The sequence below is a fragment of the Hydra viridissima genome, unplaced genomic scaffold (assembly GCF_058129835.1).
Source record: "Hydra viridissima isolate aposymbiotic clone 2 unplaced genomic scaffold, HvirCarnegie_v1 scaffold_7, whole genome shotgun sequence".
Taxonomy (NCBI): domain Eukaryota; kingdom Metazoa; phylum Cnidaria; class Hydrozoa; order Anthoathecata; family Hydridae; genus Hydra; species Hydra viridissima.
Genome location: NW_028324306.1, coordinates 5,950,796 through 5,978,514, shown reverse-complemented (window position 1 = coordinate 5,978,514; position 27,719 = coordinate 5,950,796). Strand labels below are relative to the sequence as shown.

Below are 27,719 nucleotides of genomic sequence, written 5' to 3'. Positions count from 1 at the left end.
ATTGGGGAAACATTGGGACCCGATTGGTATGGCAATTGGGTCCCACTAGGTTGTCCCATTGGGATCCCAACGGTTTTTGGCATTGGTTTCTAGATGGGAAAAAATCGGGCAACGCAATGGGATACACCGATCGGGGCCCAGATTGATCCCTATCACTTTTTAATATTAAATCTATATACTATGTTTGTTAAGTCTAAGACCTACGAATATGACCGATCGGGAAAACAGTTATAATTATCAAAAGGAGAGCAAGATATTTCTGTCCTTTTTCAAAGTAAAGTATTATATATATATATATATATATATATATATATATATATATATATATATATATATATATATATATATATATATAAAGAAAAAAGTTTAACTTTGATTGTCTTTTCTTTTAATACATAAAACTACAAAAACACTTTTTATAATAAATAGTAACTACTTAAAAATGAAATAACAGGTTAGTGGTTTCTTTTTCATATAAAAAAGTTTTGAAAAAAACTCCGTAATTAAACTGGTTGATGCTGTAATTTTTTTCTTCCACCTTTTCCTCTATCACGAGCATTACTAAACCACGATTTTAATTCGTTCTCGAGGCTCTCTTGTGTGCAAACCTTTGTTGCAAAGTTCTGCTTTGCAGCGACTAAAAACATAATGACAATTACATAAATTAAATTAGTAAACAGTAATAAAAAAACTATACTATATTACATTAGTTATATATAAATAAATCTATTAATTAATACAATAATCAATTAAAATTTAACAAAATATTTAATAATTTTACACAACTGCTAGTAGTTAGTAGACCAACAAAAAAAAAAAAAAAATAATAAATAAAGCTACCTGCCAAAAAGTAACTGAAACAGTATCAGCTTGTTAAACCCACGTTTGCCCTGACGTGATACACCTGTTAAATTGTACTGTTTAGCTAAAGCTGAGTCATAAAGCAACTTCATATTTCGTTTAACGAAATCACCCAAATCACTTCCCCCATTTTCGATCAAAATTCTTGTCTAAAAGACAACCATATATTATCAAATGACAAAAATAAAGTTTCTGATTGATTATAAGTATATAATACAGTAGAATGCTTCATTATCAAATATCTTCTGCTTTTACAAATGTAAAAATAGAACAAGATGATAAAAGAAGTACCAAAATTTTTTGAATTGTATCATCTTTCAGCAACTCTTCAGCATTATCAACATCAGCAAATGAATGGAAAGGTAAAGTAAGACCAGCAGGTAATTGTTGTAAAGTAATTCCAGTAGCTACATTCTGCTGTTTTTGCAGTGAAGTTATCATTGCAGAATGTAATTTTTGGGTTTGCTTCACCTCTTCCAATGATGCAAGTATTTTACTTAAAAGTTTCATAACAACATTATTCGAGGTGGTCTGACCTAAAATAATAAAAAAAAATGTTGCAAGGTATTGTAGTAATAACTAAATTATTTCCTTACATTTAATATTTTCAATATAAAACAGGGTCAATCTATAATAAATAAATCAAAATCTATGAACTATATATCCAGGGTGTCTGCCAGGATATTAATTCTGCTTCTCCCATGAATCCTGTGTCTTTTCCCTGATCCGGCAGATACCCTTTTATTCTTTAATTTATATTGGTCATATAAGCATAATAATGATAATATTATTAGCAATAATAGATGTAGTAAAACTTGATGCACATAGAATAGAAAGACCTGAAAATCCTGATGTCATGGCTAAGTTACCCACATCTTCAGGTAACAAAACGTTTTCTAACCTAGAATTACAAGGTTCTTCTTGATCTAAAAATATAATAAAATACAATTGTAATATATAATAGTATAAATATATATTATAAAATATTAATCATCTAAAAACATTTCTTGGGAAAGTTAATTACATTGTTTCACTCATTATAAATAAAATAAATCTGTTACACTTTGCTTACTCATACATAAAGGTTGTTGCTGTTGCAGACAATTATTTTCTAATGTTAGCCTATTGTTGAGACTTTGAATTAAATCTGCTGCTTTTTGTAAAGGAGGAGATGAAGGTGGAGGTGGAGGACAAAGCTGATTTTGTAAGGATTTCTTTTTTTTCCCTTTGCTAAATTTTAACATCAATAAATTAAACAATTATTAAAAAAACAAAAACATCCTTATTCATTAAATGCAAATATTTATGTTACTGAAGTTTTTAACAACTCAACTGATTTATTGTTATATGAGTGTTATTTTCTGAAGATTCAGAGTCGTAGTCATGATCAATTTCATCACCAAGATTCTCACCATACCTGTATGGTCTATGAACAATAAAAATAAAGCATTTAATAAAATTTAACATAACATGTATAAACACAAGATAAGCTTACCTGTTTCTCTTTCGTTTGCCTCTCTTATCATTATCTATACTTGATGAAAATTGTGCATCAATAGACTTCTGACGAGCTTCTAATTCATTTTCTAAGAATGCCATTAAAACATGTTCATTTAAACAAGTCATTAAATTTATTACATGCAAGGTATTCATGGCTGGCTTTAAACTTAAAGCATTAAATTTAAATTGAATACTGTAATATTTGTACCTGCAGTACTAAGGATTCTAGCATGATATATAATCCAATCTGTTTGTGGATCCACACCACCCTTTTGTTTTGCATTGGATATTTTGAGTGCGTTTTGATAACACGGGTAATAAAATTGCACGTGAATTTTATTTTTTATCAGATGTTTAATATCTGCAACATCAACTCTCTTTACAAGCCATTTCATTGGCAGATGATCAGTTTCATTTGTGTCCTCATAACATACAACAGCGTACATTATGCTTCAGAATAAATATTTATGCAAAAAATTTTGCTATGAAAAAATGAATTTATTGACATTATCTTTGATTTATTTTATTTTGAAAATCTTGTTTTTTTGAACATTTTTACTTTATGATAAAACAAAAAGAAAAAACTATTTAAAAACTAATGTGTGTGTATATATGTGTGTGTGTATGTATATATGTATATATGGTTGTATGTATGTATGTATGCATGCATGAATGTATGTATATATGTATGTATGAATGTATGTATGTATGTATGTATGTATGTATGTATGTATGTATGTATGTATGTATGTATGTATGTATGTATGTATGTATGTATGTATGTATGTATGTAAGTATGTATGTATGTATGTATATGTATATGTAATGCAATGCAATGCAATGTAATGTAATGCAATATAACGTAATGTAATGTAATGTATGGATGTATGTATGTATGAATGTATGGATGAATGTATGTATGAATGTATGTATGAATGTATGTATGAATGTATGTATGTATACATAACATTCACTTTTTAATAAATATTATTAGTTTAATTAGCATTAAACAAAAAAACTAGTTTGTATATAATATTTTGAACTACTAATTTAAAAGATTTATAAAGTTTTTCAAAATAATAAAGCTAAAAAATTTATTTTGCTTTCATTATTACAAATTATCAAAACAACATCGTTATAAAAACTTGAAATCTATAAGTTATAACTTGTTAATAATGCATTTGCGGAAGTACAACGAAACCAGTTTTATATGGAAGCAGTACACATTTAGTTGATATATTAGTTAATTCATAAACTTCATATAAACCATTGGGTTTTTCAACAAAATTAAATTGATAGGCGATCTGAAGAAATTGGATTCGTAAAAAATGATCTAACAACAGAAAATCCTTCAAACATAATGTAACCACTGGTTGATTTCTTTGGAGGATGATCTTGGAAAATGTTCCTAACTAATCCAATCTTACCTTTTACAATAAAACAGTTATCACCAACAGTGATTGATATAAAATATTTTGACATTTGACATTGCTTGTATTGAACACAGCTTGCATAAGAAATAATTAAAGGCCCATTCATGTGAGGCTTTGAAAATTTGCACACTTCAGATATCAACAAGTTGTTGCTATCTTGACTTTGAATTTCAAAAATTCGTTTCACTATTTGAACACAAGGTGCATGAGGACTGCGAACGAGCTTTTTTAACCTTCCTAAATAACTCTCATATTTAAATGATGAACAACTAACACACCAAATTGTTTGGCATCATCTGCTAAATGTATGAGAGAATGTACATTGTAAACGATTTGATCTTTACCATAAATATCGGAAAAAATTTGAACAAAATACTGCAATAACTGGCCTGCATAGTCAGTATAATACTGAATCAGTGATGAGCTTAAAAGAATTCGAATTGCTATAGATAAATATAAAAAATGTATGTACATAGTTTTTGGCAAAACTGTTTTCAAAATAACAGGACCTGTATACAGAAGAAATTGTCTAAGTTCAGTTGCTTTCCACTGTTTAAACTCAGATAAAGCACGAGGTTTACGAGAAAATTCCCTCGATATGTATGGCTGAATCATTATCAACTTGTTATATATTTCAGAAACTATAGTTTGCGATAACTTACAGGTGAATGGTCCATGCAGCCACAAATTTATAAGTCGCCTTACAACACCTAAACAAACTAAATGCATGTAGTCTAATGGAAAACCAGTAATCATCCCAAAACTCAACTCTGTCAATGGTGAAATACCAACATGATGGGGAGGATCACTTCTTTGAAAAAAAACTAGAATCAGTTCTGTGTAAAGCAAACATATCTGGCAATATGATTTTATAATACTCTCCATGCTGTGTGCAACGTTCACAACAATTATAACTGTTGTGACTTTTAATGCATTTTACAGATGCTCGAGCAGGAGTATCACATATTACAGCACCCAATTTTATTTTATAACTATATGAAGTTTCTGAATTAACAAATTCTGCAGATTCAAGTTCCTTGATTTCTAAAACAAAATCTTTTAAATATTCTTCAATGGAGGTAGGTTTTTTATTGCTGCAAAAAAGTGCAATGGGAAAAACTAATGTATTTAGCTCAACAACACATCCTAAAATAGGCCAGAGAGCAGTCTTTGAATTGTTAAATAAAGGAATACCATCGATGTTTACATGTAATGTTAGTTGACTTATATTAGCCAATTTTTGAGGTTCTTTAGTCAATATTGACAACCAGTACTTTAATCCAAAATAAAAATACTCTCCTCCTGCTACTGTACTAGTTTCAATCTTTCTTTTTGAATGTAAAAGTGTCCTTGCATCTTTAGGAACATCTAAACCATTTTTTTGCAAAATATTAAGAACTCCTGATACAGCACTTTGAGAAACATTGTAATTTGTAGCCCATTTAGCAAGGTCATCTTGAATACTAGTAATTTCATTTACTTCCTCTTTAGAAATTTTACTAGTATCATTCTCATTCTCTTCATCGGAATCAACGTAACGATATACCCATTCACAAGATTCATCTAACTCCAGACCAGCAAAACTATAATCCTCTTTCATAGATTCATAATTAACATTTATAAATGTTTCATTAAAACTTGTCGAACCAGAAGTCGATGCTTCAACAACAACAATTGAACTTTCATCACTTAAAGAAGGAGAAAATTCATCAAAACTGGCCTGACAATAATCAATATTACTTGCTAAATTTTTTTCTTCGTTTATATCAAGTGATGCTGATGGTGTAAAGTCGTTACTTGATAACTGAATACTGCTATTTTCTCCATAATTTTTGGCTACATCAGTTTTTATATCATCAATAATCTTAGAAACTGGAGCAGCAATTTTTCTGTATTTACTTCTAAGGGAAGTCATCTTTTAACTTTGAATAGTAATGCCTTGCGAAGAACACCTTAATCGCTTTGTAGAATATTTTTATAAATTTAGCGCATGCACAACATAAGTTTTTATTATAATAAATCGGTTTCACCAATTGGGACCCTGGTCGAACCCTCTGTGAAAACCTGTCTGCATCCCAACCCCGTTTCCCAGATAAAAACCACACGGGTCCCGATTAGTTGTGTTTGCTGGGATTTGGCATCTACATAGGCTTTAAATCTTCTGTTCATCGATGACACTAATTTTTCGGTATAAGAAGACAGAAATTTATTCCATTCTTCTAGTAAGATATTTTTTAGCCTTTTAACACAAATTATTCAATGTTTCCTAGTCTATCTAAATAATCCCACACATTCTCTATTTGGTTAAAGTCTGGTGATTGAAGAGGAGAATGCAGTTGTTTTGGAACATCGTAGAGCAACTATGATTTTACAACATAAGTAGCGTGTTTTGGATCTTGATCCTGTTGAAATATCCAATTATTTCCTAACTTTAATTTAGCAGATTCTAATTTCAAATTATTTTTTATAATGTCCAAATATACCCAGCGATTTATATTATATGTATTTTTTAATACATACCAGCTTTAGTAAATAAAACAATTCATATAAATTTATAAGTTTCAATAATGAGCTTTTGGACAATACGACGAAAGATATTAGCTAATGTTGAGTATTGCTTTAAAGATCTTACCAATAAATCAAGCAACGTTTCACATTCTCCAGAAGAAGTACCATTATCGAATTTAAGTACCATTATCAAACTGAAGCTACCTTTTAGTTATATATAAAGTTAGATTAAAATATTCAGTTCGCTTTGTTACGCGGTAAACTCCAAAGGTGTTACTCGGTAACTTATATTTAATATATAACATAACGAGTTAATATATAATATAACGAGTTGTTTATATAATAATATTTTTGTTTATATATATGTTTATATAATAATATTATATAATAGTTTAATATATAATATAACGAGTTGAGTGCGGTGTCCCCCAGGGTTTCATTCTTGGACCTTTTTTGTTTCTTCTATATATAAACGACCTGACCTAATAACATCATTTAGGTCACCTGACAATGACCTAAATGATGTTATTATGTTTGCCGATGACACAAACTTATTTCATTCCTCGAACTCAATCAAAGACCTTTACAAATGTATGAACAAAGAGCTTAAAAGATTAAATATATGGTTGAAATTGAACAAGTTATCACTAAACACAGAAAAAACAAAATACATATTGTTTCATTCCAAAAAACAAAAAAATAATATTCCTACTATCCTTCCCCCACTAAAAATAGATAAGGTAAACATTGAAAGAACAGAAACAACTAAATTTCTTGGGATCCTTATTGACGAAAACATATCTTGGAAAGCCCATATAAGTACAATAAACACCAAAATTTCGAAAAATATTGGGAAACTCTACAAAGTTAAACCTATGTTATCCCAACATAACCTTAAATCGCTTTATTTTTCTTACATCCAAAGTTATCTTACGTACGCTAATATTACATGGGCAAGTACACACAAATCCAAATTGAGTACTATTTATAAAAGTCAAAAACATGCATCAAGACTAGTTTATAATAAAGATAAACTCACCCATGCTGAACCCTTACTAAAAACTTTAAATGCACTAAATGTCTACCAAATCAACATCTATCAAAATGTACTATTTATGCTAAAATACAAACTTGGACTAGTTCCATCGCATTTTTTAAATAACTTCTTTCAAGTTAACTCTAATAGATATATAACAAGAGCAACAGGCAATTTCACACTGCCTAAAAGAACAACAAAGCTCTCACGGTTTTCTATTTCCTACCGGGGTCCGTACCTGTATAACAAAATAATATCAAAAAATATAGAACTTAAAGTATTAAATAATCCTGCCAACTTAAAAAATAAATAAAACACCTCATACTTAATATCAACAATTTTATTGATATGTATTAAACTTAACAACAGAATCTTTACTAAAATATTTATGTGTATCACTGACTGTATTTAGACTATATATAAATATGAAATAGACTTTATTTAACAATTTGAAAAGGTACTCGATGATAAGTCTTCATAGACTTCTACTAGTTTTCCTTTACAACAACATATATATATACATATTTGAAGTAAAAAGAAAATTTCTTGTCCTTTTATCTTTTTCTTATTTTTATTCTATTATTTTAAAAAAAATACTGATAGTGTTTTTGATAAGAAACTCTACTAATTTACGTTATACTTAAATATACTTGTTAAACTACGTTTTATTATGATATATTATACTTGCTAAACCACTTTTTATTATGACGTCATACGTGGTAATATTATGTTATATTCTTCTTTTATTTACGTTGCATTATATGATGTCATGTAGTTTTAATGTAACGATATAGTTTAATGTAATATTAATACAACATTTACATATAATAACAATAATAATACAATATGATTGTTCCTCAAACACCACTATATAACTTCCATCTAATTCTATCTCAATCTCTATTTCCTTCCTAACAACTACTGACTATCTACTCTACAACTATCTATCTACATACCTTTTATATATTTCTTGGACGCTAGACGCGTCCCAGTTCGTAAACAAGTTTGTTTTGTAAACATTATTTCTTGGCGTTTATGCCAACGTTATATGCTTCATTTAACTCAAGCGTTCCGCTTGGTTGGTTTTCTTCACAACCTTCGTAACAGTTTTACGACCTTACTACTCTTTGAAAGTGCATTAAGCCCTCATTATTAGAGAGCTACATGGGGACAGGACTTTGTTCCATCCCCACCCATCCCCGCAGAAATCAAAGCCATCCCCACTCATCCCCGCAAGCATCTCTTTCCATTCCCACAAGCATTTTCTTCCATCCCCACCCATACCCGCAAATATTTATCGGCCCTTCCCATGAAATAGCATAAAAAATTTATTAAAATATAGTTAAGAGTTTAATTAATAGAGTTTAATAGCTTATAAAAAAGTTTCTCAAAATATAGTCAAAAGAATTTATTTTATTAAAAAATACACAGAAAAGAAATAAAATGAAACAGTTTTTCAAGATTTTCTGTCACTAAACAACTTATAAACATAGTAAAACTATACACTTTTGAAATTTCTTGGGCTAGTACCACCTTGATAATATATGTAATAATTAATAACAATATCCAGTCAATTTATTTAATAAAAGTCAACATGGCTGAAATACTCAATATGGCTGAAGATCAATCAATCACTATGACAAAAAAGCACTTAACAATTTGAATTACTTTTACTGTTATGTTATAAAGAGATTAGACAAACAAATTTTTTGTGAAAATAAATAAAAATTTGATCCTTCATTTTAACTTATATTTTGAAAAATCCATTCCATACCCGCGGGGTTCCCGCAATTTCACAATCCATCCCCATGGGAATCCCGCAGAAACTGAACCCATTCCCGCAGGAATCCCGCGGAGATGGGTTCCCGTGAAATGCAACTCTATGCAGCTCTCTACTCCATACCCTCTTATTTATTTTATTTTCTTCCCCGTTTTTTATTATTTTCGAAAAATGATAAAAAAAAAAAAAAAAAAAAAAGAAAAAGAGAGAGAGGGGTTACGATTTTTTAACTCTTAGTGTAATCAGGCCTTAAAAGTAAAAAAAATTATCAAGACACTGATAAAAAAAAACAACCTTTTAGTGTACTGTTTAAAAAATCAAAACCATAAAACAAGGAATTGAGAGTTCATTTTAAAAACCACCCTCCCGCTCTTGTTTGTTAGATCTTGGGGAAAAATCTTAATTACCCTTTTAATAAGCACCAATAAGTATCGGACGTGTACCCTACAACCTAGCTTAATCCAAGGTTGTTATGACTTTTAAAGTCAATGCCTTCATCAAAGAATATCCTCTTTTTGACAGACGAGGGTTTTTTATATCAAAGGCAAAACAACTTAACTGTCTATTAGTATTTTATTTATGACTGCATCAGTTTAAAGCGTATGCCTTAATATGCTTTTAATAAAATGTGGCTATGTAAATAGCCGTTTTTTTAACTCACGAAGATGATACATATTCTTTTAAGTGACCAAGCCAATATTTTTTTGATTTCTCAACTGTACACCATTATTGTATAAAAGGCTAAAAAAAAATTCCATAATGTAATACATAGTTTAAAAAACTAATAATTCTATTTAAAAATTAAAAATACATAAATTACTTTTTTTGTGTTTAGGATCTTTTATTTGTATTTGCAGTCACTGCAATACCATACAGTAGATTTAGGTGGTGATTTCAAAGATAAACATTTAAGATGAAACCAGTTATCGCATGAATCACAACCAACCCTTGTATTATCACTTTGAAAACTTTTAGATTTACAAATACAAAAAAGTATATCTTTATTTATAGGATTATTTGATGTAGAGGGGAGTAATTTTCTTTCTGATTCTATTTCTCTTGTTACTAACTCTCTCAAAATAAAAGTATTCCAAAAAATATCACACTTAATTAATACATTCTCAATGAAAGAGGTGTCAGGCTCAATGCGCAATACAACAAACTCACTGGGTGTCCACACCATGAAGTCACAGTAACTGACTCCAGTAACTCTCATTTCAAGTTGAACCTGGAAAAAATATTGGTGTTCTTTTTTTAAAAAGTAGTTTCCATTCATGTTTACACCAACACAAAAAGCATCTTTAACTATGACCTCTTTTAATGACTTGTCTTTTAAACTAAAAGGACATTTAATTTCTAAAACTCCATGTCCACAACAAGTACAATAAACAGCACCATCAGGAGATGCTGCATACCATGGTTTTTCAAAGTCAATACAAAAGTCTTATTCTTTCAACTCTCAAATTTTGATGAATAAAAATATCTGACAGTGGTTTTGAATTACTCATTGCATTTGAGTCAGAATGAATCTGTTTATATAAAGTCAATGCATTTATTTCATTTACTCTTCCCCAATTTATTGCAGGACTTTTTATCTGTATATTTTTCTCTGCACAAATCTTAAAAATTAATGAAACAGGTGGCATTTCAATTCAAGCATGAAAAACTTGATGCAAAGTGGAGCCAGTTATTCGACCAACTCCTACTCTAAACCAAGAATCACATAGCACTTGATTTCGTGTTGCTTCTTCAACATAAACTATAACGTCAGAAGTCAAACTTATTTGTTTTTTTTTTTCTCATCGAAATAAGATATCAGTTGCTCATTATCAAATGATTTATAATTTTCATTAAAAAATAGTCTTAAAGATGTTGGTAATTTTGGTATGAAAACAGATTCCATTTGAATAAATTCCTTATCAAAATCTTTAAACAAATGAAGAGCAGCAGTTTTGGGCTGCACAGATTGTATTTCTGATAAAAAATCATTTTTTTCTTGAGGTGTTTGAGAAATAGGCATTTTTCTCATTCTCTTTTTAGAAAGTTTTTCTTTTGCAGCATCAGTGTATAAGTTGATTTGAGAAACTGGGGAGCCAACAATATTTTTTGTAAAACTTTGGTTCCATTGACAAGGCAAGTCAGTTGGTGTGCTCGATGTCATTCCAATTAAGGGTCTGCGTATCGTTATTATTTTGAACCGATAACGATATGAAACGATAACAATATCAAATGATATGAGTTTGTCAATGAAACGATAATATCGGTTTAGTTATTGTTTGAACCGATAACTAAACGATATTTTATCGGTTGAAACGATAATATCGGCTTTTTTTTTATCGGTTTATCGGAATACATAAAAATAACGAGAATACCGATATTTATCGGTATAATAACGATATTTTTTACAATATTCAAATTTTTTTTTTTTAAAATGCCACATTTTAGTTCAAATATATTATAAATCTTCAAGTCGAGTCAAGATGTCGTTTTACCTATCTTTACCGGTTTTACAAGTTAATCCTTCCCAATTGCATATATTATCTAGATGTCTAACTTCACAAAAATTCCATAAGAAAAAGTGAAGCAAGTTTTTAAAGTTTTTAATGCCAGTATCCATTTTATTTAAACTGGCAATACTTCAGTTTTGTTTTGCTTTGATTTATCATTGGGTCATTTCAGTCTGGCAAAACAAACCTGGTTGGCAAAAAATTTGCTTCACTGCGGAAGCGCAAGTTAGACATCTAGTTAATAGATATGATTGATCCTCCCAGACCAATTAAGTAGGATGTCAGGTAAAAACTTTGTTGATCAACTAAAGTCAAAAATGTCGGGAATATTGTCTTCAATATGCAATTAACGTGTTAATGTATTTAAGGTAATAAAGTGTGTCGGTGTTAACGCATGTAATGTCTTAATGTATTTCATGTGTCGAAATGGCGCGGTTGAAAAACTGTATAATAACGGATTGTAGTTTGTAAACTGTATGATTCGCAGTCAGATGGGAAAAATAATATCAAATTCAAAAAGAAAACAGTGACTCTTTAGTGTCTCAGGGAAGTCACAAAAAACATTGAAATTTAATCAATTTTGAAGGTAAGATATGATAAATTTTATTTTATTTTATTTGTTACAATATAGCAGTATGTATGAAATGTCTATTTTTACTTTGTTATTAAACTTTTTAAGTGAAATATGGTTAAACTTAGATAACAAAAATTATCATCGCTACAGGTTGTTCAAAGTAGTAAAGAAAAGATAAATTTTTGAAATATTATTTTAATAACTTGATATTGTTGTAAAATTTGAAATAACAGTTATTTAAAATGTCCGATAGAAATTTTATTGTTAAAAGCTTTCTCATTTTTTGGGAAAAGGCTAGTTTTCGAGAGGGAGTCAAAGTGACTAGTTGGACAGCATTATTGTCCAGATAAAATTGTTATTTTGTGAAGTAAAAGATTCTTTTTCTTATTTAGTTTAGAAGTTTGAACTTATAAGTCAGTTGCCAGCATCATGCCGCGTCCAAGAACGGAAATCTGGAACTTCTTTGAAGAAGAGGTGACTCAAAGTGAGGCTGGTGAAAGAGTCGTCCAAGCAAAGTGCAAGCTCTGTCCGGCAGTTGTCAAGGTTGCAGATCATAACACTTTTGGGATGAGGTCCCATCTTTTTAGAAAGCATCCATTTGAATTTGCCCAGATTGAACTAGACAAGTCAGAGAAGAAGAGGAAGGCTGATGTTGCTATTAATGAGTTTGAACAGGTATTATATGACAGTTGTGAAAAAAAAGTTTTAAATTGAGTATTTCTATATTTATAATGTTCAAAGTTGAAATACTACAATGTATTGCAGGCTTTAGCCGCTTTACAGTGTGTACATTGTAATGTAAAAATTTTACAACTTTTTTTTAATTTTACAGATATACGACGAGGATGAGTCCTATGAAAAGGATCATGGAGACAAAGTTCCTCTGGTCATGGACAGAAGAGTAAAGTCAAGAAAACTGGGCAGTCCATCAAAGGGCAATCAGAACAAAAAGATTGATGCTTGGTTAAAATACAAACCACAAGATAGAGATCAACTCCGAGGTGATTTGGAAATTGCAAAGTTCTTAGCCAGATGCAACTTACCATTTAGTCTTGTTGGGCATAAAGGCTTCCAGGATCTGATTGCTTTATTTCAACCCAAAAATGCTGATCAAATCTGCCACAACATACTCACGTTATAAGTAAGATATATAGTTTATTGTACTTTTGGTTAAATAAATAATTTTGGGATGGTTTCATTGGGTTTAAGAGGGAAACAAATTTAAAGAATTTGTATGAGTTTTAAATCAAACTTAAAATTCCAAACCCCTTAATCTTAATTGCAATGAAAGTAACGCCGTAAGTCCCATGACGCCATTATTACATTATTGTTATTTTTTAGTAAGTTAGTACCACCCTTTTTAATTTTAAAATTGTTAGTTTCTAGACCTGTCCGCGCCAATTTATTTTGTTGGTTTTTTTAAATAACTATAAATTAGTATAAACAACAGTTTTTTTATTTGTTTTTTCTTCTTTTAGGTTGCCATTAGTTTACAAGCAGTGAAAGCAGCAGTGGATCAAGTTCTGGTGAAAGATTTGCCGAAAAGTCCTGGATTCGCCATTTCTTCTGACATGTGGCAAAGTCGGAATAATGACGCCTATCAAGCCATCACCCTCCACTTCATCAATGAAGACTTCAACCACCGGATGTTGGTAATTGGTGTGTCACCCTTTTCTGGACGCCATACTGCAGAAGCTATTGCAAACAGACTGGATCAGTAAAAAAATTTTTATAGAAGTTTTTTTGACTTAGTATAGTAGTACTTATACTAATACTTTAACTTACTATTACTAAGTAAGCTAATTACGTAGTACTTGTTGATTTGTTGTTGTACAAATTTTTATACAATTTAACATATTAGCGATATTACCCGTTACATGTAATATTTTTTATATCTTTAATTATAATTTTATAATATAATATTATAACTAAAGGTATTAAATTGCTATATGTAAATTTTAATTTACATATTTATACTTATTAATTTTTTTTTTATTTTTAGAAATGTCTCAGAGATTCCCGGAAATGTCGGACACAGCTATGTTGTTTGTGTTCATGACTCAGCTTCCAACCTGAGGGCAGCCATCCCTAAATGCAAGTTTGTTGACGAGTCTCTGCTCTGTGCTGATCACCTTTTGAACTTAGTTGTGGAAGGTGCAATTAAAGAAGTCAAGTCAGTTGAAGGTTTGGATCTAGAGTCAGCCATTAAAAAAGCCACAGAACTGTCATCTCTATGCCACAAGTCCTCTTTGTCAGAACAGCGAATCAAGAAGGAGATTCGAAACATGTTGGATGACAACGACACAGTTGACAAGAAGGAATTAAAGTATGTGAAAATTATCTCGCCTGTCAAAACACGCTGGAACTCCACATTAATGATGATTGACAGTATTGTAAGGATGAGAAGACCTTTGAGCTCAATCAGGGATAATCCAGGTTCTGACTCTAACAAATTTGCACCCGCTATTCCCAGTGAGGATGAGTTTGACCTCTTTCACGAAACTTTGCCAATTTTAAGGAAAATCTCGGACATTTCGGAAAGCTTCTCTGCTGACAAGAAAGTCTCCATTCACAGAGTTATCTCTCACCTGTATGGATTGAAATACCGACTACTGCAAGCTATTCGTGGTGGCCTGTCTCCTACTGCTGAGATGTTTTACCGAAAACTAGTTTAAGCCATTGATTTCCGGTTTCCAGATTCTGGAGCAACCAACTTGCACTATTCAGTCGCCAACTTACTGAATCCTCTGTACAAGGGCCAGGCTTTGAAAAAGATTGGTGGATTTGATGAGGCCTATGATGCTCTTATTACAAAATCTCAGAACCATCAAGAATGGATCCAGGCATCACAAGAGAGGCAGCTAGAAGAGGCAAGATCTCAAGGTACCCAACCTGATGACGACCCTGTCTTTGATTTGGCTAGTGACGTCCTAGGTAGAGTTACCTCCGCCCCAGCTGATCAGTCTTCCATTACTATTGAATGGGAAATGTACCTCAAGGTACCTGCAGTAACTGGATTGGATGTCTTGGACTTCTGGAGGACCAACAAACACAAGTTTCCATTGTTGGCAGAATCTGCAAGAAAATGGCTTTGTGTGCCTGCATCTAGTGCTTCGTCAGAGAGAGCTTTTAGTGCTGGAGGTGCTATTGTCTCCTACAAACGAACCAAGTTGCAACCAGAACAAGTAGAGAAACTCCTGTATATCCAGCAAAACTATGTCAAAGTTAAGATCAAGAAATCGTTGCTCACTTCTGCTGAAGAACAAGCCGATAAAGCTGCTGCCGTTGAAGGACCTGCCTCTCCGTCTCCTGCTGCCTCTCGTGCCAGTACTCCATATGTGAATGATCTGACAGTTGAAGACAATTATTAGCTTGGAACTTTAAACAGAAGCAAAAATTCAGAAATCTATTATGAATTTATATTTCCTTAAGTTAAATAAATTATAAAATAGAACAATGTATTGTTTCATATCGTTTCATATCGGTATTTATTGGTTACTCTAGTTTGAAAAAGTGAAGCAACACTGTTCTCCAAATAGACCGCCAGGTTGAAACTCTCCCCACTCCTGATTTTTTTACATTTAATCAATCATATGCATTAGTAAACACAATATATGTTGTCAGAAAAATCTGAACTAAGTGCTAAATATGTATATTTTCAAAATTAAAACGCATAATTTTTGGCTTTTTTTCTTCCAAAGTTTTAACAGTCAGCCATTATGGTAATCAAAATGACCCATTTATATTTATTTATTTCATTTTAACAAATGTATTTATACAAATGTATGTATATTATGGTTTTTTCACAAAAAAACCATAATATAAATACATTTGTATCACAAATGATATTAACGTTAATCAAAAAGGCGAAACAACATCTTGACTTGACTTGAAGATTTATAATATATTTGAACTAAAATGTGGCATTTTAAAAAAAAATTTGAATATTGTAAAAAATATCGTTATTATACCGATAAATATCGGTATTCTCGTTATTTTTATGTATTCCGATAAACCGATTAAAAAAAGCCGATATTATCGTTTCAACCGATAAAATATCGTTTAGTTATCGGTTCAAACGATAAGTTATCGTTTCATAGACAAACTCATATCGTTTGATATCGTTATCATTTCTTATCGTTATCGGTTCAAAATATCGGTTCATACCAATATACCGATAACAATACGCAGATCCTTAATTCCAATACGAACAGCGGCTTCAATTTTATATAGCATTGCAGCAACATGTGAGGATGTTTCGCCAAGACTAAAAAAATAGATAAAACTATAAAACTATAATTGAATTTTTGAATTTTATTTTTACTAATTTTATATAAAAGAGACATACCCAGCCATACAGTCACAGTGAGCAGTTAAAACATTACCAAGAGAGTCAAGAGCAACCCAAGGTTTATGGTTAGGAGATGTGGTCCTATATGAAGATCGAACCTCACATTTCAAGATATATTCAGTAATATCCTGAGATACTTTCAAATGAACAATTTGGACCCAGCCATCTTAAAAGAATTTCCAAGCCTCTAATGCCTTATAGTTTTCCATTGCTTCTGTAGATTAGACACCTAAAAAACAATAACATTGAAAAAAATGTATATGCATTTTGTATATACATTATTTTTTTCCCATAATATATATTATAAAGCATATTATGATATATATCCATGCAAATACATCCATAATGTTTTGTACAAAGCAAAGAAAACAAACAGTTTTTAAAATGTTAGCAATTAATGTTACTAACATTACTGAAATACTGAAATAATAAAAATCTTAAAATATAAATTAGATAAGAACCCCTTACGTGGAGTTTTAATCAGGTAGTGATAAAGTTTGTGATAGCTCAAAGAAGGCCACTGACTTGGATCTTCACTCTAAGAATCTGCTGTAAACTTGTATGGACATTTACTTAATCCTAAAATAACCAAAATTATATTTAAACAGCAATTTATGCATTATTTTATTTAAACAGAGAGTATGTAAAAATAAAGTAAAATCACCTAAAATATTTATTTTTCGCTGATATCTTTCCGCTGCTTCTTTTGATAAAGTTTCAAAGTAATTGTAGGACATAGTACTTTTTAAAAAGTACTTCGCGTATAAAAGAATAGTTTGTTTTCCCCCAATTCAATATGGTTAGTTTTGGTGTCGCAATATAGTCACGTGATTTCGACTGGATGGATACATTACATCATTTTGTCATTGTTAATTTTATTTATTGTAATATACCTCTGCTGTTGCTACTGTTTTTGAATATAATGATTAAAATGCCATTATTATAACCCTTGTTATATATCAATAGCACTATTAGTAGTTTACTTCACATTAGTTTATAACTATTTGTGTGTAAACTTGAATGTAAAATATTTGGTTAGAAATATATGATTGATTCATTACATACTTATATTATGTTAATATATGTGTGTGTGTGTGTGTATATATATATATATATATATATATATATATATATATATATATATATATATAGTATTGCGGCCGAAAGTAAGTATACACCCTACCCAAATCGTAAAAATAATAGTTTAATGTGGTATTTCTTATTTTTAGAAACATAATAGAAGCAATTATTGCATTCTGTGAATTTACTTATCAATATTCTTTGCACTTCCTGTTTACAATAGCAAGTGTGACTCATGTTGTGTAGAAAAAATTAAACTTTAAAGAGTTAACTTTGTATTGTTTAATTGTGCAAATTTTGAAGACAAGGTTAGTAATTGTTTTACAATGTTATAGTATTGTTATTACAATTAAGTTTTTAATAACTTTCAAAATGGTTCTGACCAGTTTTGACTTTAGGCCAAGTCATTAATAAATTATTATTATCCATTGTTGAGATGCATGTTGGGTTTTAGAGAATTTTTAGTTACAATTTGTTAGTTTAAGCTAATACTGATTAATTAATGTCTTTGGTTTTTCATTATTCATATTTGGCCATTTGTCTGATATATTTTGTGTAATTATTCATTTTTATATTTGAAGGTATGCCCAAATATCGCCGACTGACAACAGAAGAAAGACTTCGCGCAGTGTTCTTGGCAGAAACAAGTGTAAGTTTAAGAAAAATAGCCAGAGAACTTAAAGCAACACCAATGGGTATTAAGAAAATAATAGATAAACATATCGGAACTGGTTCAACAGCTGATAAGAGGCGATCTGGAAGACCAAAGAAAACAACTCCACACACTGACAGAGTGTTAGTTCGAATGTCCTTGCAGGATCGTAGACTCACTGCCCCTCAACTCGGTCGAAAACTTTCTGAAGAACATGGGGTTACTCTGGCAACTCGAACTGTACGTCAGCGCCTTCTGAAAGCAGGTCTTCGTGGATGTGTGGCTGCAAAGAAGCCACTGCTTTCAGCTACAAACGTTCGTCGACGATTGGCATTTGCCAAAGCACACAAAGACTTGACAGTAGATGGTTGGAAACATGTCCTGTTCAGTGATGAAAGTTCTTTCGAGTTGTTCCTTAGTTCCAAACGAGTAGTTGTGCGAAGAAGAGTTGGTGAAAAATTCAGTAAAAACTGTATTGCGCCAACTGTCAAGCATGGAGGGAAGAGTTTAATGATTTGGGGGTGTATGTCTGGCTATGGGCTTGGGCACCTTTATCGATGTACTGGAAGTATGAACCAACACCAGTACATTGATGTACTACAAAACACAATGTTTCCTTCTGCTAGTGCACTGTTTGGGCAACTTAACTCGTTCTTCTTTCAGCATGACAATGCACCATGCCACAAGGCCAAGACTGTCACAGATTTTCTTCGGCGTAATCAGGTGGCAGTACTTGATTGGCCTGCTCAGAGCCCGGACATGAATCCGATTGAAAATTTGTGGAGCGTTATGACAAAGAACATTGAAGGAAAGAGGCCATCTAACTTGGATAGTCTTTGGTTAATTTTGCAAGATGCATGGAACAATATTGATGATGTTACAATTACTCGCCTGTTTGAGTCAATGCCTAACCGTGTGAAACATGTTATTAAAGCGCGAGGTTACCATACTAAATATTGATCAAACTGCATGTTCTTGATACAGAGTGTTGTTTTTGATGATTCTGATAAATAAAAATTGTGTTTGCAACAATTTACAGTGATTTTAATTGCTTAAAATAATAAATGTATGCAAAACTCAATGGTGTATACTTACTTTATGCCGCTATAATATATATATATATTTATATATATATATATATATATATATACATATATGTATATATATATATATAATATAAATATATATATATATATATAAAACCCTCAAGATACAATACTTCCAATGGAAACATAGCCTGGACCCAGCAGAGAAGCCTTTGATGACCAGCATAGTCCCTGCAGAGAGAAGACCGTCTTCATAACGCCTGAGATTATTCGGAGTTATCCAAAGGTATTTCTAAAGCAGGGGACACATCTCACAAAATGGCAATAGATGTAAAAGTATGCGTTATTGGAGAAATCAAACAAGCTGGTTTATTTAGCATGGCACTGGACGAATCAACTGATGTGCAGTCATGTGCACAGCTGTTGGTATATGTAAGATACAAGTGGAAGGAAGATATTAAAGAAGAGTTCTTATTTAGCAAGCCGCTAAAACAGCATTCAACTGGAACTGAAGTTATGGCTCTGGTGGATTCCTTTTTTTTGAAGAAGGGCCAGAATGGTAATATGTTTGTGGTATCTGTACAGATGGAGCTCCATCAATGATGAGTGTGCTGTTGGTTTTGTTACTCTTGCAAAAGAAAAAAATCTGAAGTTTTGATAAACTGCTGTATGATCCATAGACAAGTTTTAGCTCTCAAAACACTGCCGGATGTACTGCTAAAAACACTGAATGATTTAAAAAAAATTTAAATTTTGTGAACTCTTCTGCAAGACTTCTTGACTTCAAGAATTATGTAAAGAGATGGATGCTGAATACCATAATCTTTTGTATCATACAGAAGTACTTTGATTGTCAAAAGAAAATTGTCTCACTCGAGTATTGAAGTTGAAAAATGAAATAAAAGCTTCTTTCCCTCAATTCCCTCTTCTTTCCCTCAATTGTTAGCAGATTGCAAAAGATGCATTTAAAAGGGCATTTTTATTGAACTTTTTGGAAAATGTAGAATGCCGAGGAATCCTGTGGAAAATCGAATTAAAGAGAAGCAAATGGCGCAGTGCAGTCGGTGTGAGCAGTGGTTTCACAGAATGTGCGAACGCATACCGGATTTTGTCTTTTCTGAAAAGAACCGTAGGTCATCATGGTATTGTTATTGTTGTGCGCAAACAGTTTAGTGAATATTCAATCAAGTATTGTACCAAATAATAGTAATCTTTACAATAATGATAAAAATAATAATAGTGTTACTACAGATTAGTTTTAAAAGAAACACATTCTTTTCTCAGTTTCTGGACTTGGTTCTGCCATACATTTTTCTCGAACAACGCTCAACAATTTACAACGTAGAATAGAGCTATGAAAAGTACTTACTTCCTTTAAGGGGGTGGCGTCGCAAAGTCATTTTAGGCTAAACTTGGACTTATTTCCTTTTGCTAAAGCAGGGCAATATATATTGCTATTATACTTAGAGATTTCTAGCAGAATTTAAAAGTGCAGATCGTGCGAATATCAACAGTACAATAGAAGTCAAAAGTACAATCTCAGTTGTATTTCTGACTTCTGTTCTATTATGCTTATGAAAGATATAACTTGTTATTTATAGCTATTTTACATATAGCGATAACAAACAGATATCAAAAGTATAAATCTTACAATAGAAGTCAAAAGTACAATGCGAGTTGTATTTTTGACTTCAGTTCTTTATCGCTAATGATATATCTGTTTTATGTCTAACACAAGTCAAAAGTACACATTCTATAGTTACGACAAACGCTTCGAAATTGAAAACGAGTCATACTTTTGACTTCTATTAAATAAAGCTAACCATAAATTTTAGACAAAAAACAATCATTATTCAAGATGGCAAATATTAGGGATTTGTCGTATAATTTTGTACTTTCAACTTCAGTTTAGAGCATTTTCCATTGATTTTGAGACCCGTGTTTTTATACGATTCTTACCCGAGCAGCCTGTATTGTTGGGCCAACGTTGTTTTGCGGTAGTTGGCGCAACCCTGTGTGATTTGCTATTGGGCCAACCGCATTTCGCTTTAGTTGGCACAACTGCATTCAATTTGCTGTTCGGCCAACCATATTTTGCGTTAGTTGGCGCAACTGTGTTAGATTCGCTGTTGGGCTTACCGCAAAAAGCGTTAGTTGACGCAACTGCGTTGCATTTGCAGTTGGGACAACTGCATCTTACGATAGTTAGTGCAACTGCATTACTTATGTTAACATATGTAATTACATTTGTTAATCCAAATAGTTATTTGGGCCAACAAATGCAATCATTCTTCCTTACAAAATTTTGAAAAAAATTGTGGGTAACGGTGGTAGTAATAATTATAACTACCATTGTTACCGTCATTTTTAAAAAAAATCAATAGTAATTTTTTATTTCTTTTTATAATTTATATTAGGTAGTATATATACTAACTATAGTTGGTATACTTACAATAGTTATTTTATATATACTGTTATAACTATATAACTATAGTTACATATATACTGTTGATAACTATACAACTATAGTTATATATATATATATATATATATATATATATATATATATATATATATATATATATATATATATATATATATATATATATATATATATATATATACTGTTATAACTATATGACTATAACTGTTAGTATACTAACTATAGAACTGTTGTAGACTAAATTGTAAGTTTAATTAGAAATAAAAACTAAATAAGCTTTTAAAATTTATTCTCACATTTGTAAAATCTTTGATTATTCTCACATTTATAAACTCTTTAAACATTTTTATTCTTCTTTTATGTGCTCTGTTACAAAGAGGATCAATCATCAAAACCTATGAGCAAAAGGAATGCAAGCCAAGTGGCCTTCTTTATACCACAATCCAACACACTTTTTAGCAATTTGGGTGTAATGAGTGCATTTTAAATTTGCATCTGGTCTGGATAAAGAATATATACCCAAATCGCTAGATGTGAAGGGTAGCAGTTCGTACAATTAAGTTTTTGTTAAAAATTGTTGATAAACAATAGTAATATTATTGTCAATCTTCAAAATGTTTTTTATTAAAATAATACTACCATTTTTGAGCAAAAATAATGAATCATTTTTAGATACACGAATAAAAATGTTGTCAAACTGCAATTTTTTATATTGAACACAATCAGCATTTATAAATTCAAAAGGAATGGGCCCTTCTTCATGGACATATTTTAGCTCTATTTTACTTTTATTAGCCATAGTCGGTAATAAATGCTCATGTTCAGACAACCGACATATGACTTGCTGTAAGGGTAAATTTGAATGATGGATTAATTTTTTTAACTTTCCGAGGTAGTTTTCAAAAGGAAATGTGCTCACTGAATCTAATGCTCCAAATAATAAAACATCATCAACAATGTGGATTAAATTATGAACATTATAAACTAAAATGCCTTGTCCATACAATAAAGGAGCAAGTTCCACAAACTGAGTAAGAAGTTTACGAGAATACTCGGCATAGTGATAACAATGATTTGTACTTAAGCAACAATACATTGCTGTTGAAAATAATAAGAAATGTTGATACATAGTATCGTTTAAAATTCCTTTAAGCACAACTGGTCCAGTATACAATAAAAACTGACGAAATTCAGTGGCCTTCCAACGATCCAACTCCTGTAGAGATCGTGGCTTGCGGCTAAATTCTTTTGGTATCATAAATTGAAAATTGCATAAACGCTCAGAGAGTTAAGTGATCAGCTTTGCAGAAAGTCTACTTTTTAAAGGGCCTTTTTTCCACATAGTTAAAAGCCGGCGCATCACTCCAAGACACACAAGATGCATGTAGTCAAGATTAAATCTGCTAACCAATCCAAAATTAAGCTCTTTTAGTGGACTAGCAGCATGATGATGTGAAAGAATCAAACATTTTGTCAAAAGATAAATCCGTACGCAATGGTGCATTAATTTCTGGTAATATGACTTTTCCATCAACCCATTCACCTTTCTGGATGCAGCGCTCACATGAGATATAACCTGAGTGCATTTTTATGCATTTTAAAAAAGCTCGAGCTGGCGCGTCACAAACAAAATTCGAAATTGTAACCTGAAACAAATGATTGTCAATTAAAATTCCTTCTCTTTTAAGAACTTTTATTTCAGAAATGAAATTATTTAAAAATTCTCTGACACTTGCAGGCTTTTTATTACCACCATAGATACCAATAGTAAAAGGATTCTCACTAGCAGAGCCTTTCACGATTCCAAGTATAGGCCACAATTGATAAGTAGAACTTTTGTAAATAGGCAAACCATCAATGTTAATCAAAAGAGGTATAGAGTTATTTAACAAACAATTCAATTCTTTTGCATGGAACATTTTAACTAAGTTATTTTTGACCCCAACATGGCAATATAAACTACCATCTTCTAAATGATTTATATTTATTTGTCGTGGAGTTTTCAATATAGTGCGAGCATCAAGAGGCAAGAATTTGTGGAATGGATGAAGAAGTTTTAACAATTGTGAAAAATGGGTCACTGGTATGTTACAACTTATTGCCCATTCTCTCAAAAGTGGAATTAACTGTTCATCAGATACATCATCATCAGAAGATTTGGATTCTGAAGAAATAATATCATCTTCTGAACTGTATATACTTGTTACGTCAATAACCAAGTTGTCCGATTTTACAAACTCTTCTGTATAAACTGGATCAAAATGTAAATCAGCCCTACCTATAGTATCTACAATAACATTTTGACTATTATCAAAGTCTTCTTCGAGATACATTTCAACAATTTTCTTAACATCACGACGCCTTTTCCAGTTTGATTTTTCTTTAGGTATCAAAAAAGACATTGTTGAAACTAATAAAGGACTTTTGGTTCCTGAACATAGAGAAATTTTATATTAACAAAATGATAAACAATGTTTTTATTATATGAAAGCTAAATTTCAAATAATAAATAGCTTATATTTCTAAAAGCTAGGCTAATCATATACTGTTGAATATATGTGTATATATGTACATATATATATATATATATATATATATATATATATATATATATATATATATATATATATATATATATATATATATATATATTTTGTTAGATCAACCTAAAGTGGACTTCTAAATAGTAAAAACTTAGCTTAAAGTGGACTTTTACTTAAAGTGGACTTTTTAAAGGCCACTTTACGTTTTAGAGAAACTTTTAGGCAAAGCTATTGTTATTAAGAAGTCAATAACCAGTTTTCTAATTAGAATATGATTTATACAAAGATTGGCGGATAGTTGGTTTAGCTTTAAATACATAATTTTGAGTTTCAACATTCCTTTTTTTTACCATGTATATTTAGTCATTGTACGAAACAACACTTAAAGTGGATCTACATTTTGAGAAGCGTTTATGTGGATAAAATATAAAAATATTTAATAATTTTTTTTTTCTTCCATGAAACATCATACAACTGATACTGGTAGAACTTATAAAGATTGTTAAATCTTTATTCCTAAAGATATACGATCAAAAATGTTATTGACGAGGTCGCTAATGCATAGGTTTTTTTAAGAAAAAGTTTTTTGTAAAGTTATCTATTTTTAATCAAAAGAAATAGTTTACTGAGTTTATTTAAAAGATGTTTTTCTGTAAAGAATACTTAACACATTTTTAAACTTGTTTTTAAAACTATACTTAGCGTGTACATATAAGTCCACTTTAAGCGCGGTTTAAAACATGTTTAAAATAAGTCCACTTTAGGCGAAGTTTCGAACGTTTCAATAAGTCCACTTTAAGTGAAGTTTTAAACATGTTTCAGTAAGTCGTTTTAAATGATGGTCTGAGTCTAAACTTTTCAATCTAACATAACTAAAATAATATAAAAATGATCTTATTCGGTATTTGACTTGATACACAAAAAAGAATTATCATTTTAAATACAATTCCTCTAATTGACTTTCTATAACATAATTTCTAGGCTTTTAAAATCTAGAATTCAAACAAAAAGAAACAGCAATGTACAGGTATTATTGACGTTGAAAGCCGGAATTGTAAGTGGATCAAGATTGAAAAACTCCAGACAGTGGAGGAAAGACATACGAAGTTTTTCCGACCGTAATGATTAAAGAATAAAATTACGTGTGTTCGTAAAATTAACTGAACGCAACGATTAACGGTATCAATTAAATTGTAATATTGAAATTCCTACAAGTAACTAATTCAATTAATTCGCAACATCAAGTAATTTGCTCGAAAGGTTCGTCATAACTTATGTAAATCAATTAATTTGCTCGAAATTTCTGTTAAAAATTACGAAAACCATCGATTAATTTATTACTATCCTTTCCTGTTAAATTTTCATAAAATTTCGAAACTGACTATTCTTACAATAACCACTATGGAAGCTTTTTCTACAAACACATTCGTTACTAAAGTACTATTAAAGAATATTATACGCATACATTAGAATAGTTTCATTTTTATTGAAGTTGTCATAAAAATGTTTCGAATTTTAAACTATGTAAAAAATGTTAAACTTGTTTGTACATGTATCTTCTAACAACAATCACAACTTGTCATTTAACTGCCTAGGGTAAGTCTCAGTTTTTTCCTGGCTGGTGTTCTGACATGCTCCTCTGTTGCTGAGTACTGAGACTGAAAGGTGTTTTGAGTAGCAATCTGAATCCGAGACCTTAGTGTTTTCTTTCTCTTACGAGTCATTAATTGGAACCTGACCACCCTCTCTGACCTCACCAAACCATCGTCATATGGAGAAATTTGACAAGTTAATGACACCGGGACTGTAAAAATGTAGTTGAAAAAAATGTGGGTAAATTTCGTAATTTACGAATATTACGTTTACGAATCGTAAATGATAATTAAAATACATATAACCATGGACCTATAAGAGATGGATGTGCAACCTATTGTTTTTTTTGCGAACCATGCTCGTTGCGTATTATTACAAATCTTTTGTTTTAAACAATAGAAATTAAATTATATTAAAGTCTGTCGGATTCGTCGAAAATTTTTGGTCTCGTCTAACCAGTCGCACCAACTTCCTTTTAGTTATTCAAGATAATAGCAATAGAATCAGTTTGCAAGCTTAATTTTACATAGCTAGATATTCTTAATATTTTAAAAAATAACACTGATGATAATACAGAAATTGAGATCATTTACTTAACTTTTTTAGTACATGTATAACTAGAGATATAATAAATAATACAAAATATCAACTAGTTTTGTAGCTACTTATAGCATATTGGTTTCATGTCCAGGGAACAACTCCATCTGCTATATTGCTACAGACTTCTAGTTTATGAATATTATAGAATTTTCTATTTTTATGTTTAACAACAGAAATTTATACAGTTAAGGATAAATAACTTATACATAAAATGAATGTAAATACAAAAAAGAAAAAAAAATTTGTCACAGTTTTGAAGAATTTAGCAAAGCTAATTTATGGCAAACCGCAAGAATAATTAAGTATTTAACTTTAACATAACATGATTTACCAGCTATATATAAGCTAAATTTTATTTGACAAAAACAAATGGGTTATTATGTGTCTTTTATGACAAATGAAATAATATATGAAGTATGAAAAACGAAAACATGAAATATCTGGCCGCATTTTGCAAGATAATTATAAACTTGAATAACTTTTTAAAAGGATTTTGCATTATCGAATCAATTATAAAAAATCCCATTAGAAAATATACCTACTAAAAAATAATGCATAGTGGAATATATTATTGAGCTTATAGAGTAGTCGAGGCAAAAAATGGCGACATATCGGAAAAAATACTCAAAAAATACACAAAATTAAGCCTGGTGAATAAAGGACCAAGGAGTTGAAAAAAAGTAGAGCGAAATATAAAACAGCTTAAATTTTATTTAAGCTTTTTTTATATTTCGCTATACTTTTTTTAGTCATTTTAAAATTATCCTTACAGGTCTATTTTATTATTGAAGGAACTTTGTTACAAAAAGTTTCCAAATTTACAAATGTTTATTTTGGAAAAATGATGAAAATCTGTTCGTGCCGACAACTAATTTCCTTTACCTAGGTGTAATTTGTTTAATAATTTGTCAACGCGTGAAGTAGTTACTTTATCCTGAACAGTCTTATTAACAAATGCTATAAAAGTTTAAACTAATACCACGTGATCAGAGTTTCTGTTTTAAATTTGTGGGCAGCCATTTTAATAGTTTTTTTTGTTGACGGGTGAAAATTTAGAGTTTGTCGGAAACTCGCATGGCTCGCTGATTTCTGCGGCCTCTCTAATATAAAACAATAGGTTGCACGTCCATCTCTTATAGGTCCATGAAATAATAAGAAATGAATTTCATTATTAATATCTCAGTAAGTCTAACAATACTAATAAAAATACTA

At 30.7% G+C, this 27,719-nt stretch overlaps 1 protein-coding gene and 2 pseudogenes across 2 annotated transcripts; all 3 read right to left on the bottom strand.

Annotated features, from left to right (window-relative positions):
• Positions 1-365: 365 nt before the first annotated feature.
• LOC145200230 (uncharacterized) lies at positions 366-4,626 on the bottom strand. 2 transcript variants are annotated; one of them, XM_090092037.1, is made up of 7 exons: positions 2,570-4,626; positions 2,195-2,447; positions 1,934-2,091; positions 1,701-1,787; positions 1,153-1,397; positions 845-1,010; positions 366-637 (listed from the first exon to the last, which is right to left on the bottom strand). In XM_090092037.1, exons 2-7 carry the CDS (start codon positions 2,326-2,328, stop codon positions 504-506), a joined length of 924 nt encoding a protein of 307 aa, XP_089948163.1. In that variant the 5' UTR covers positions 2,329-2,447; positions 2,570-4,626; the 3' UTR covers positions 366-503. The 2 variants fall into 2 exon arrangements, with proteins under 2 accessions (XP_089948163.1, XP_089948164.1); XM_090092038.1 differs by having other exon boundaries at positions 1,940-2,091; positions 2,570-2,861.
• LOC149885844 (uncharacterized) lies at positions 4,032-5,819 on the bottom strand (annotated as a pseudogene).
• A 4,025-nt stretch (positions 5,820-9,844) lies between these two features.
• On the bottom strand, positions 9,845-17,515 carry LOC145183071 (uncharacterized; annotated as a pseudogene).
• Between the last annotated feature and the right edge of the window lie 10,204 nt (positions 17,516-27,719).

Coding starts and splice junctions, on each gene's coding strand:
- LOC145200230 (XM_090092037.1), bottom strand. CDS start 2,328: ATGTTAAATTTTATTAAATGCTTTATTTTTATTGTTCATAGACCATAC. Junction 1,788..1,933: donor GCAACAACCTTTATGTATGA/GTAAGCAAAGTG, acceptor TTATATTTTTAG/ATCAAGAAGAACCTTGTAAT. Junction 1,398..1,700: donor CATGACATCAGGATTTTCAG/GTCTTTCTATTC, acceptor TTATTATTTTAG/GTCAGACCACCTCGAATAAT.